Raw genomic sequence first — 14,086 nt, 5'->3', positions numbered from 1 at the left:
AAAGAGTTCAGACTCGAGTTTGGAGACCCGTGTTTGAGCATTCACCTGCAAATACAGTCCATAACATATATATATATATACTTCCACTCCACTTTTAGACACGCTCGCGAAATTCCCTAAGCGTTCCCTAAGCATAAGTATAGAATGCTGCATTAAACAATTTAAAATAAAAAATAAATAATAATTCAACTCCATAGCTGATTCCAAGTAATCAAGGGCTTAGGACGTTCCAATTCAGCCCATTGTAAGGTTTCCGCCAGTAGTGGGCACTCATGCAACGTAAGCATGACGTACATCCGAGTCAACGAGACTGAGGGAAGTTAGGTTGACGTGAAATGTAACAAGAATAGCAAAGCAGGGAGGACTAGTTACATTTTTATGGGTTCCAATGCACATAGGAGTGAAGGAAAATGATAAAATGGACAAGGTTGCAAAGAAGGCATTAAAGAAGTATGTAGAAATGCAAATAATCACCAATAAGATGTATGCCAATCGCCGTTAAAGAAGAAGCCACAATGACTGCATAACAGCAAAAGTAGGTGGCGATATGTACACAGATGCAACGCGCCAAAAGAAGAAGAAGAAGAAGAAGAAGAAGAAGAAGAAGAAGACGAAGAATTGGCGGGAAAAAGGAAGCTCAAGTGTGCATGGAAAGCATGGACGTGATTTTGAATTTTGTGTTTTTATTTGTATTTGCACACGGTAAGACATTCGTTACAACCTCTTTCAACCATAAAAATGAACGACGAACGTTCTTCTGCACGTAAATCAGTGATGTTCTTCTGCTGTTCGTTTTGCATGTTACATTATGAATCCAGACATAGGCTATTTCTCACAATCTCTATGATCTCTAGAAAACATTTTAACAGCACTTTCTTGTTGTATAATTTTATTTTTTTTATAATTAATTGTTCGTTTCTATAGGTTCATCTGGCGCTGATATAGTGTCAGTGTCAGTGATGGAGGGAGATTCAGTCACTCTAAACACTGGTGTTGAAACAGACAAACAAGACGATATATCATGGTATTTTAATAACACTCGCATCGCTCAAATCACTGGAGATCTCAGTTATAGTTGTACAGATGTTCAGTGTAATGAAGTTAATGAGAGATTCAGAGACAGACTCAAGCTGGATCATCAGACTGGATCTCTGACCATCATAATCACATACTCAGGAGAATATAAACTACTGATCACCAGCAGCAGCGACAGTCAAACGATCTTCAGTGTTACTGTTCATGGTGAGTGTCCAATTCGTCCAATTAGTAAAAATAACTATAAAATCCCCATGGTTAACTAAGAGTTTACAAAATGCTTGTAAAAAGAAAAATACTTTATATAGACAATTTATTAGAACAAATTAGAATATCAAACAAATTGAATGATATAATAAGAACTAGTAAGAAATTATATTATACCAACCTATTAAATAAAAATAAGAACGACACTAAAAGAGAATGGGGGATACTAAATAATATAATTAAAAGGGATTCAATAAAGCATTCATATCCAGACTATTTTATTGATAAAAACAGTGATAATTATAATATGAATGAAATTGTTGATAGTATTAATAAGTTTTTTGTGAATGTTGGGCCGGATTTGGCAGAAAAGATCCCTATTAAAGACAATGAATTGGATCACATGCAGATAGAAATAAATTCAAAGACATTATTTCTGTCTGGTGTAACTGAAGCAGAATTAGTGGATATAGTTAATAAGTGTAAAAATAAGTCATCTACAGATTGTTTTGATATAGATATGACATTAATTTAAAAAAAATATACATAGTATATCTAAACCTTTAACTTACATATGTAACTTATCACTTCAAACAGGATCATTTCCAAATAATATGAAAATTGCAAAAGTAATCCCACTATATAAAAATGGAAACAAACACATCTTCACAAACTATAGACCTGTTTCTCTTTGCTTCCTCAGTTTTCTAAAATTCTGGAGAATCTTTTTAATAGTAGATTAGAGAGGTTTATAGATACATATAGTATAATTAATGAAAGTCAGTATGGGTTTAGGTCAGCAAGGTCAACATCAATGGCCATAATTGATGCAGTGGAGGAAATTACAAATATCTTAGATAGAAAAAAATATGCAGCTGGAATATTCATTGACTTAAAAAAAGCCTTTGATACTATTAATCACACAATTTTATTAAAAAAAAAACTGGAAAGATATGGTATTAGGGGAGTGGCTTTGAACTGGATCCAAAGCTATTTAAAGGATTAGTCCACTTTTAAATACACTTTTCCTGATAAATTTACTCACCGCCATGTCATCCAAGATGTTCATGTCTTTCTTTCGTCAGTCGAAAAGAAATGAAGGTTTTTGAGGAAAATATTCCAGGATTTTTCTCCATATAGTGGATTTCAATGGCTACCAACAGGTTGAAGGTCCAGATTACAGTTTCAGTGCAGCTTCAAGGGCTTTAAACGATACCAGACGAGTAATAAGGGTCTTATCTATCGAAACGATCGGTCATTTTCGAAAAAAATACAACCGTTTATGCTTTATAAACAAAATATCGCCGTGAACGTACTTTCTGCTTCCGCATTCTTCATAACGCTTACGCTGAATGTCCTACGCCTTCCCTATTCTACTTATGGAACGAACGCGGCGCCAGTTTCGTTTATTTCCGTAAGTTGAATGTATGTATTGTTTTAATGGCATATTTACTTGTGAATGTCCACTGAATGTCCAATGTAGTGTGATTAACAAGGCTATTGAATACGGATGTCCGAATGTGCGAATATAAAACCAACTTTACCCAAGTTATATTTTATTCTAGTGATAATTAAAATAATTTAATATATCATATAAATAATGAATTAAAGAAACTAAAAACATGGATGGACATTAATAAATTATCCCTGAATTTAGATAAAACTAAAGTAATGTTTTTCGGAAATTATAATGGAAATTTAGACCTAGGAATAAATATAGATGGTATTGTTATAGATGCAGTCTCCGAAATTAAATTCTTAGGAATAACTATTGATAGTAAACTAAGCTGGAAACCACATATCGGACACATACAAAGCAAAGTTTCTAAAAGTGTCTCAATTATTAAAGGTGCCCTAGAATCAAAAATTGAATTTACCTCGGCATAGTTGAATAACAAGAGTTCAGTACATGGAAAAGACATACAGTGAGTCTCAAACACCATTGTTTCCTCCTTCTTATATAAATCTCATTTGTTTAAAAGACCTCCGAAGATCATCATAATTATTTAATAAAATTGTCATGCTTAAATAGTAAGTTATAGTATATTATAAATAATTGGAAGTATTATTCACAATTCTTAACTAATATATTGATATATGATGATATACGATGGTAATATGAGTTGTAACAGTAATATTTATATTAAGTATCATAAGCATAGAAAGAAACATCTACATTGCATATATGTGTAATGTACTAAGATGTAATTATTCAGGAATAATGTACGACATGTCAGATATTGTATATAAATATAAATTGTTCTTTATATTAGTAACCATTCATTAGGATGAATAGGGGGTGGGGTAAAATAAGTTAGTCTTCTTCCCACTCCTTTTCGAGCTATAATAATATATAAACTGTGAACATGTCTGAAATATATTTATAGATACTGTTATTCCGATTATTTCTTTTGTTTTTTTTCTTTACCCAGTGTGGGTAGAATGTATAATATTGTACAATATATTTATTTTTCTGTGTACAATACTTTTATTTCTATGGCTCGAAATAAAGTAATCAAATCAAATTTAATGAATTTCATGAGCGAACCTGTTCAAAAGAAAGTTATATTTGTTACATTTATATATTGTTATATACGTTATATTTAATATATATTACAGTAGTATATTGTTTTAATTTCCACAGTTCTTTCCTGTTTGTGTGTTTGTTTTTGGCATAATAGAGCAGCTGTTGGTTTGTGTTTCAGGTGTTTCTGCTGCTGAACGAGATGAAATGAAGAGAAAGTCAGTGAAGGAGGAAGAATCTGTAACTTTAGATCCTGGTGTTATAAAAAACTCAGATGATGTGATGACATGGCATTTTAATAACACGCTTGTTGCTGAAATCATTGGAGATCCCAGTAAGATCTGTACATATGTTCAGACTGATGAGAGATTCAGAGACAGACTGAAGCTGAATCATCAGACTGGATCTCTGACCATCACAAACACCAGAAACACAGACTCTGGAGAATATCAACTGAAGATCATCAAGAGCAGCTTCAACATAAAAAGGGGCTTCAGTGTTTCTGTCACTGGTGAGTAGAATTTAGTTTTATCTCCCTTGAGCAAATTTAAAATAGCCCAGTATTTTTTTTTTTTTTTTAAATTGACCCAGTAAATGTTTTCATTGTGGAATGTTAGAGAGAGTTAACTTTTTATTTTATTGATATTACACTATAACTGACAATCACCTTCACATCAAGTTGCACACCATTTGACACAACCAACACATGCTTTTCAAAAAATAGTTATTATTAGTTATTAACATAAAAAAAACACCAGATGGCGCCATTTATCAGTTTTATTAAACTTACAACTGATGGCCAAAGCAGAAAGTGCAAATATGAGGAGACATTACTAAAAATGATTATCAGTCACTCTATAAATAATAATGACTGTGTCTTTATCTGTTCCAGATTCAGGTCTGTCTTCAGCTGCTGCAGCAGGAATAGCTGTTGGTGTCTTACTGCTTGTGGCGGCTGTTGTGATTTTTTGCTGCAAGCGTCAAATAAGAAGAAAAAGTATGTATAACATTAGTGATGGGAAGTTTGATTCTTTTCTGCAAACTGGTTCTTTCAGTGTTCATTTCAGTAACCTGAACATCAATACTAGGGATGTACTGATCAAGTTTTGTTGTTCCCCTGATCCGACATAGGTAGTTTATCCAATATGACCTGGTTTGAAACTTGTCAGCACTAGTGATTGGTGCACACTTCAAATACATTAAATTTGTTAAAAGTATAATCCCACTGAGTAGGGGGCAACTGTAATTGCTGTTGCCAGGCCAATGCTGGTAATGAATGGTAGGCACCTAGCCACACAGTGTATGTATATATGTGTGTGTGTGTGTGTGTGTATGTGTGTATATATATATATATATATATATATATATATATACACATACACACACACTCGGCTGCACTGAGTGGCAAAAAACCTGCTGCATGACTGGATTTAATAGGGGAAACTGCAAAAACGTAAAACAAACAATTACATTAAAGGTTGGGCTAGAAAGTGTTCCTTACAACTTGTCAGATGAACCTAATCTATGGATCTGAGCTTCTGAGAGCGACCAATTCTTTCACAAATGTTTGTAGAAGCAGTCTGCATGCCTAGGTGCTTTACACTTTATTTAACACACCTGTGGCCATGGAAGTGATTGGAACACCTAAATTCAATGATTTGGAGGGGCGTCCCAATACTTGGACACAGCCTTTGAACTGTGGCACAGCTATAGCTATAGACCGTTATTGAGTCCGAGTGACACATCTGAAAAGTGAGTTTTGATTAAGTAAACCTGCATCAGCACTGACTTGAGCTGCACACTGTTTCAGACAATTCAGTCCAATTTGGTGAACTGGGTCATCCATGAACTGGTTTAGAAGAATGACCTGAAATGATCAAATAGTTCTCATGATTTGACCATTGCTATATTACTTACAGCTGAAGTAACAAGATGGAAATTGTGTTTTAAAGACTTTTTAAAAAGAATATTATAAATAACCAATGTGTTTAATTGTGTTTGTTACTGTTTTTCAGGATCCAGGGATGCAGCACAATGATCAGGTAAGAAACTATGTGCACTAAATTTGTATTATAGAGTACAAAAAACATTTAGATCTGCAAGCTGGCAACATGTTTGTTTTACTTGGTTTGATTCAGAAATCATTACATATGAAATATAAAACAATAACTGACTCTTCTGGAGAGCATGGACACATTTTGTTTCATTTAACTGGAATGATTTCATTATATTATCATCATAATTATATTTATTTACCGTAGACCGCTATGACCCTGCTCTAGGTTTCGGGTGTAATACAAATGTGCACTTTGAACTATTTTCCCATTTTGTCACTTTTTATTATCACCTATCAAAACATAAAAAAATCAAAACTAATCAAAAAAATGTTTCAGAATTCAGTGTATAGTGTGTGCAACAGCAAAGAGCTTGTTTACATTTTAGACAAGTCAAGTTGTGATACTGAATAGGATCATGTGAATGTACTGAAATGTGCATAAATACAATGTGTGATCAGTGCGTCACGAGCGCTCATACATGATTTGTTTGTGCATCAATATAACGGACTCACGCGTGCTTCTGTACGTCACCGCAATCGTTGTATCTTTGTAATAACTTGTGTTAACCCTTTCAAGCATGAGTTTAAAATATTCTAACTGACTGTTACGTGGCTGTGTAGTTTGTTTTAAAGACCCATAGGTGGAGCTCTGGATTGGTGGAAGCACGATGACGTCACTGGGTTTCCGGCATAAAAAGCGTGGATGGCGTCAATGGACTCTCTCTCTCGCTGGGCTTCTCTCGCTGGTGTCTCTCTCTGCGTTCTCCCCTCGATGCGGTCCTTTTGAACATCCATCGTCCGCTCTTATGGGGCGCTTAGTCTGTGTTTTGTTGTAGTTTAGTTTGTTTTCTTGATTTGTCATTGTTTTGTTCGATATGTTTTCTTTATATGGTTAATGTTTAATTTTAACAGTAACGGGTAGTGGATTTGTTTAAACAGGTCACTGTTTAATAATGTAGTAAATATAGTGAAGGAAGCAGAGGCCCGGAAGACTCACTCCTTTTGCTTTATCGGAAGCTAGGTAAGAACTGTTGGTGAGAATAGCCAGGCAGGCGTTCTTTGTTCCTTTGGCTGTTTTTTCCCTACCTGTTTACTGTTAATTCCTTTGCTAATATTTTGTCTAACATTGTTTGCAACATTATTTATGAATTGTTTATTTCTTCTTTTTATTATAATTAAACGAGGGCGATTTATTGTCCTGAAAATTGACAATCGTGTCTGTGGCTCTTGCATGTGTGCGGTCCATGTCCTCATTTAGTTATTCTTTTTAAACGAGCTGTTAACTCGACATGGGCCGTAACATATTTGGGGGCTCGTCCGGGATCTGGATTAATAGGATCTGGATGATCTAAATGATCCGAATGATCTCGATTTTTGCGTGGCTTTGTTTGATCTTTTGATCTGTGCACGCGTTTCGAATTTGTTACTTTGTAACTTCGTTGAGTCACAGTTGCTTGGTGTGAATTTCGGCTCGTGTAGTGCATGTTTTATTTTTCTCTTCAACCTTTCGACGTTTAAAATCTAATCATGTTTGAATTAACAGATTTTATTGCGAATCCGACGCAAGCGGAGCTGTTTCAAATTAATAGAACTGATCTTATGAAAATTGCTGCTTATTATAAGGTAAGTTTTCGCAATACTGCATCTAAACGCGAACTGCAGATTTTGCTTGTTGATTCGTTATATAAACAAGGCGTCTTTGGTGATGAGGAAAGGCTGGTAGACTATCCCGAATTAGTTGAGGGTAGTTCAGAGGATCTTGCGCTGCAAGTTAAAAAGCTGGAGTTGCAAGCTAAAGAGCACGAAAGAGGTTTGTTAAGAGAAAGGGAGGAATGGGAACGTGAGAGAGAGAGACGAAGAGAGCGTGAGAGACATGAACTTGAGTTGAAAAAGCTTGAAATGGAACAAGCGTGCCGCCTCAAAGAAATGGAGTTGAAAGCTCGTGAAAGAGGTGTAACCGATAACTCTGAGTTTGACGTGAGTCGTAACATTCGCATTGTCCCTCCTTTTCGAGAGCAGGAGGTAGACAAATTTTTTGCGCTTTTCGAACGTGTTGCTACTAATCTTAAGTGGCCGAAAACATTTTGGCCTATGTTGCTGCAGTGTGTTTTTGTAGGTAAAGCCCAGGAGGCATATTCTTCATTGTCAGTGGAAGAGTCTCTTGATTATGATCAAGTGAAAACAGCCGTTCTTAGAGTTTATGAACTGGTTCCTGAGGCGTATCGCCAAAAATTCCGTAACCATCGAAAAACTGATGAGACTTACGTTGAATTTATTAGAGAGAAGGAATCGATGTTTGATCGGTGGTGTGCTTCTATGAAAGTGCAATCTTTTGAAGAGCTCCGTGAACTGATTTTATTAGAAGAATTTAAAAACTGCCTGCCTGACCGTGTCGCAACATATTTAAATGAGCAAAAAGTTCTGAAATGTTCTGCTGCAGCTGTTCTGGCTGATGAATATGTGCTTACACATAAGCATGTGTTCAACATTGCACAGAAATTTCCATCTGTTAGCAATAGTCAGCGTTCTAAGCGTAATTTTGATCGCGCTCCGTCTGATGTCAAAGTCAATGAGAGTTTTGTCAAGTCTCTGTCCTCCCCTGTTTGTTTCTATTGTAGGAAACGTGGACACATTATTTCTGAGTGCCCAGTACTTAAAAAGAAAAATAGTGTTCCTAAACCAGTGGGTTTATTGATGACGTCCTCGCCACAGTTTGAAGGACTGGAGTTGTTAGCTTCTCAAGCTGACATGTGTGAAGATCAGGGGTATGTGCCGTTCACAATGGACGGATTTGTGTCACTAACAGGTAATGTTAGCTCGCGTAAACCAGTTAGGATACTCCGTGATACAGGAGCTGCTCAAAGCTTTATTCTGGAAGGAATATTGCCATTGTCTGAAGAGAGCTCTATTGGTTCAAGTGTTTTGGTTCAGGGGTTCGAGATGGGCTTTGTGAGCGTGCCTTTGCACGAAATTGAACTTGAATCCTCTCTTGTTACTGGCCGCATTGTTGTTGGAGTGCGACCGTGTCTTCCTGTTCGTGATGTCACATTTATTTTAGGGAATGACTTGGCGGGAGGAAAAGTTTTTGCTAGCCCTGAGGTAACTGATGTTCCTCTTCCCTGTACTACTCCTGATGAATTGGCTCAGAAATACCCAGAGGTATTTCCTTCGTGCGCTGTTACTCGCGCTATGTCTCAGAGACTGAAAGATGAGAACCATGGTAAGTCAGAAGGTGAGTGGAACTTTGATCTGAATGATACGTTTCTCTCTAATTCAGATTTTTGTGAGGTGAAGTGTTCAAACTCTGTTGACGGTTCAGACATCGCCGTTAAAAAAGATGAACACTCCATGGGGCTCGATAAATTGTCTCTGTCACGCGAGCAACTTGTTGTTGAACAGAGGAAAGACGAGACCATGTCATCCCTCTTTGAAGCTGTTGTTCCAGTTGAACAACTCGACCATGTATCGCAAGGATACTTTGTTGAAGATGGTGTGTTGATGAGGAAGTGGATACCATCTACTGCATCTGCTGAGGATGAGTGGCAAATCGTTAACGCAGGTAGTAGTTCCTTCCTCATATCGTTCTGAAATTCTGAAACTCGCACATGATTGTCCGTTTGCCGGTCATTTGGGAGTAAATAAAACATACGATCGTGTACTCCGTTGTTTTTTCTGGCCTGGCTTAAAAAGCGATGTAGCAAGCTATTGCCGAAGCTGTCATGTGTGCCAAATGATTGGAAAACCGAATCAGAAAATTCCACCTGCTCCGTTGTATCCAATTCCTATCATTGGTGAACCATTTGAGCGTGTTTTAATTGACTGTGTCGGTCCCTTACCTCGTACGAAGTCTGGTAATCAGTATCTTTTAACGATCATGTGTACATCAACGCGTTTTCCAGAGGCAATTCCTCTGCGAAAAATTACAGCACCAGTGATTGTGAAGTCACTTATCAAATTCTTCTCGTTGTTTGGCCTTCCGCGTACCATCCAGTCAGATCAAGGTACGAATTTTATGTCTCGTGTGTTTAAACAAGCTCTGGATCAGTTGCATATTCAACACTGCACTTCTAGTTGTTACCATCCAGAAAGTCAGGGGGCACTCGAAAGGTTCCACCAGACTTTGAAATCTATGCTTCGTGCATTTTGTTTGGAGTTCCAAAAAGACTGGGACGATGGAGTGCCTATGGCTATGTTTGCAGTGAGGGAGGTAGTGCAGGAGTCGTTGGGTTTTAGTCCGGCCGAGTTAGTGTTCGGACATACTGTCCGCGGCCCACTAAAACTGATCAAAGATCATTGGTCTAATGTTTCGAGTCCAAAGAATATCCTTGACTTTGTTTCAGAGTTTCGTTTTAAATTGCACCGTGCATGTGAGCTGGCTAAACAGAATTTGGAGATGTCACAACAACGAATGAAAAAACGCTTTGATCGTGGTGCTAAACTTCGTAGTTTTTCTCATGGTGACAAGGTATTAGTGCTTTTGCCAGTACCTGGATCAGCCTTACAGGCTCGTTACTATGGTCCTTACCAGGTGAAGGAAAAGGTGAGTGAGCTCGACTATGTGATTATGACATCTGACAGAAAGAAAAAAACTCGTCTGTGTCATGTTAACATGCTCAAGCCGTACTGTGAGAGGCAGCCAGATTCGTCTGGACAAAAGTCGGCTGTGTTAATTGTTTCATCCGCAGATTCCCCGGGGGTTAAAGAGCAGGAGATGTCCGGTGCTGAATCTCTGACCTGTCCATCGCCTTCTGCAGTTCCTGATAACGCTGTCGCTTTATCCATACTTGAGGAGGATGGGGTTAATTTTCCTCCTTCAGAATTGGTGGCAGGAAGGTTGAAAAATTCTGAAATAATGCAAAACCTTGACTCATTTCTTTCCTATTTGAATGTTACCGAACGCGCTGATGTGAGTAACATTATTCGGACGTACGGTAATCTGTTTTCTGATGTTCCCTCTCGTACTACGTTGATCGAACATGATATTGATATTGGCAATTCTTTGCCTATTAAACAGCACGCGTACCGGGTAAGTCCTGAGAAACGAACTCAGCTGCAAAAAGAGGTGACCTTCATGCTTGATAATAACATCGCAGAGCCAAGCTTCAGTCCTTGGAGCTCGCCTTGTTTGTTGGTTAAAAAGTCGGACGGAACGTTTCGTTTTTGTACTGATTTTAGACGCGTGAATTCTGTAACAAAACCAGATAGTTATCCATTGCCTCGTATGGAAGATTGCGTGGATCGCGTTGGAAATGCTGCTTTCGTTACTAAAATCGACCTGCTTAAAGGTTACTGGCAGGTGCCTTTGTCAGATCGTGCGAAAGAGATCAGTGCATTCGTAACACCAGACCATTTCCTACATTACACCGTAATGGCTTTCGGTTTACGAAACGCACCGGCAACTTTCCAACGGTTAGTAAATCGTGTCATTGATGGCATGCATAATGTTGAAGCTTATCTGGATGATTTGGTTGTTTACAGCGCGTCTTGGTCAGAACATTTAGAACAACTTGATTTCTTGTTCCGTCGTCTGTCTTTTGCTAACCTCACGGTTAACTTAGCCAAGTGCGAATTTGGTCGAGCAAAGGTAACGTATCTAGGAAAGATTGTTGGTGGCGGAGAAGTTCGTCCTGTTGAGTCTAAGGTTGAGGCTATTATTAATTTTCCTGCGCCTACGACGCGCCGAGAACTTCGTCGATTCATTGGCATGGTTGGGTATTACAGGAGTTTTTGTAAAAACTTTTCTGCTGTGTCTTCTCCTTTAACGGATCTTCTTAGCCCCAAAGTACCATTTAAGTGGACTGAAACGTGTCAAACGAGTTTCGAAAAAATCAAAGCGCTTCTGACTAATTTTCCTGTTCTCGCTGCTCCTGATTTTTCGTCCCAGTTTCTACTTGCTGTTGATGCAAGTGATGCCGGTGCGGGAGCGGTTCTCCTTCAACGAGATCAATTTGGTGTTGAGCATCCTGTTTGCTATTTCTCGCGCAAATTTAATAGACATCAACAGAATTACTCCACCATTGAGAAGGAGGCGCTCGCGCTTATCCTTGCACTTCAACATTTCGATGTTTATATTGGTTCTGTTTCATATCCTTTGATTGTTTACACAGATCATAATCCCTTAGTCTTTTTAAATCGAATGAAGAATAATAACCAACGTTTGATGCGCTGGAGTTTGTTACTACAGGCTCGTGAGTTGGTAATTCGACATATTCGTGGTAAGGATAACCTTATTGCTGACGCCTTATCCCGTGTTTAGATGGAATAAATTGTATGCACACTTTACTTAAGTAAAGGAGAAGGTAAGATCATTTCTTTTCTACAATTTATTCACTTAAGGGTGAGGGTGTTACGTGGCTGTGTAGTTTGTTTTAAAGACCCATAGGTGGAGCTCTGGATTGGTGGAAGCACGATGACGTCACTGGGTTTCCGGCATAAAAAGCGTGGATGGCGTCAATGGACTCTCTCTCTCGCTGGGCTTCTCTCGCTGGTGTCTCTCTCTGCGTTCTCCCCTCGATGCGGTCCTTTTGAACATCCATCGTCCGCTCTTATGGGGCGCTTAGTCTGTGTTTTGTTGTAGTTTAGTTTGTTTTCTTGATTTGTCATTGTTTTGTTCGATATGTTTTCTTTATATGGTTAATGTTTAATTTTAACAGTAACGGGTAGTGGATTTGTTTAAACAGGTCACTGTTTAATAATGTAGTAAATATAGTGAAGGAAGCAGAGGCCCGGAAGACTCACTCCTTTTGCTTTATCGGAAGCTAGGTAAGAACTGTTGGTGAGAATAGCCAGGCAGGCGTTCTTTGTTCCTTTGGCTGTTTTTTCCCTACCTGTTTACTGTTAATTCCTTTGCTAATATTTTGTCTAACATTGTTTGCAACATTATTTATGAATTGTTTATTTCTTCTTTTTATTATAATTAAACGAGGGCGATTTATTGTCCTGAAAATTGACAATCGTGTCTGTGGCTCTTGCATGTGTGCGGTCCATGTCCTCATTTAGTTATTCTTTTTAAACGAGCTGTTAACTCGACATGGGCCGTAACACTGACCCTCCATTCAAATTCTTTCTGAATGTGATATGTGTATCATAATGCTTCAGACACTTTCATGCAAACATAATCCAGTTGTGGTCAAGTATTGACAATAGTCATAGAGACCAAATAATTTGATCAGATTCATTTTTTAAATTATTAATTGATTAATTAATTAATTTTTATTTATTTATTTTTTTACCTTCTGTTTTCTTGCAGGCAAATGGTGTTGAAGAATTGTCCCCTAATCAGAACAAGATTCCACTGGTGGATGATGCCAATGAGACGTCCTATAATCAGACTGAGTTAGGGCTGGACGATTAATCAAAAAGTAATCAAAACCGAAATTCAGAACCTCTAGCCGAAGTAATTTTCCCATGACGGTTATTTCATTTTTTTTTTAATCCTGTTAATAGCCTACTTCCCCCTTAAAAACATACTACCACGCATGTAGCCACGTGACTCTGCCCCGTCCAGTCAGTGGTATAAAAGCAACACGGAGGTGAACGCCGGTTCAACACATAGTGATGGTGCGCGAGTGGTGAGCCTTGTGTCTTCAGTAAACTTTGTTATTTGTTTTATGGTTTGGACATTCAAGCGATTAGACGATCGGATGTGTATTATTATATTGATAATATTATAAAAATATTATATCGAGCTACCGCGCTCGCACAGCTGCATTGTGGCACAAACACTCATACAAACAGTAGCTGTGTAAAGATTTTTTTTTTTTTGTACGTGAAGATTGCGCGCACTGAGAGGAGCAGAAACTAGTTGTCAGCGCTGTTCTGTGATTTATGACTTTACAACCCACAGCTTCACAATTAATAGAGAAACGGTATGACTAAAGGCCTGTTCACACCGGGACGAATATCGCGCGTGATTTTCGCCGACGTTTAACGCCTCGTGACTAAACAATGGGCGCCAATGTGAGTGTGCACACCGACGCGAAAAACACGAGGCGTAAAAGCGTCATTTTTAAAAAAAACGCCTCTGGTTCGTTTTTTTGGTTTGACGCGCCGCGTTAAAAACTGGCCGACCAATGAGATTGGCGCTTTTGTTTACGTGCCTGGAGCTGCTGAAGTTACAGTAAAACATGACTTGGTGGCGCTCAAGCACAAAACGGTCTTGCCGAGCACACAAGTCGACGAAGAGAAAGTAAGTAGACGAGGAAGACCCCTACAAACTATCCCTGCATCTCAAACAGCTCCCTAGCTTCCTAGGTCGTGTATCA

General features: G+C 38.2%; 1 protein-coding gene across 2 annotated transcripts; it reads left to right on the top strand.

Annotated features, from left to right (window-relative positions):
- The first annotated feature begins 239 nt into the window (after positions 1–239).
- Positions 240–13,772, top strand: LOC125261505. 2 transcript variants are annotated; one of them, XM_048180060.1, is made up of 6 exons: positions 240–702; positions 925–1,242; positions 3,948–4,277; positions 4,659–4,763; positions 5,782–5,808; positions 6,444–6,579. In XM_048180060.1, exons 1-5 carry the CDS (start codon positions 558–560, stop codon positions 5,802–5,804), a joined length of 921 nt encoding a protein of 306 aa, XP_048036017.1. In that variant the 5' UTR covers positions 240–557; the 3' UTR covers positions 5,805–5,808; positions 6,444–6,579. The 2 variants fall into 2 exon arrangements, with proteins under 2 accessions (XP_048036017.1, XP_048036015.1); XM_048180058.1 differs by lacking the exon at positions 6,444–6,579 and adding an exon at positions 13,072–13,772 and having other exon boundaries at positions 241–702.
- The last annotated feature ends 314 nt before the right edge of the window (positions 13,773–14,086 follow it).

The sequence above is a fragment of the Megalobrama amblycephala genome, unplaced genomic scaffold (genome assembly GCF_018812025.1).
Source record: "Megalobrama amblycephala isolate DHTTF-2021 unplaced genomic scaffold, ASM1881202v1 scaffold419, whole genome shotgun sequence".
NCBI classification, from domain to species: domain Eukaryota; kingdom Metazoa; phylum Chordata; class Actinopteri; order Cypriniformes; family Xenocyprididae; genus Megalobrama; species Megalobrama amblycephala.
The sequence above is the reverse complement of the archived record's forward strand: the minus strand, read 5'-3'. Positions and strand labels throughout refer to the sequence as shown.

Coding starts and splice junctions, on each gene's coding strand:
- LOC125261505 (XM_048180058.1), top strand. CDS start 558: ATGCAACGCGCCAAAAGAAGAAGAAGAAGAAGAAGAAGAAGAAGAAGA. Junction 703..924: donor TTTATTTGTATTTGCACACG/GTAAGACATTCG, acceptor TCGTTTCTATAG/GTTCATCTGGCGCTGATATA. Junction 4,278..4,658: donor CTTCAGTGTTTCTGTCACTG/GTGAGTAGAATT, acceptor TATCTGTTCCAG/ATTCAGGTCTGTCTTCAGCT.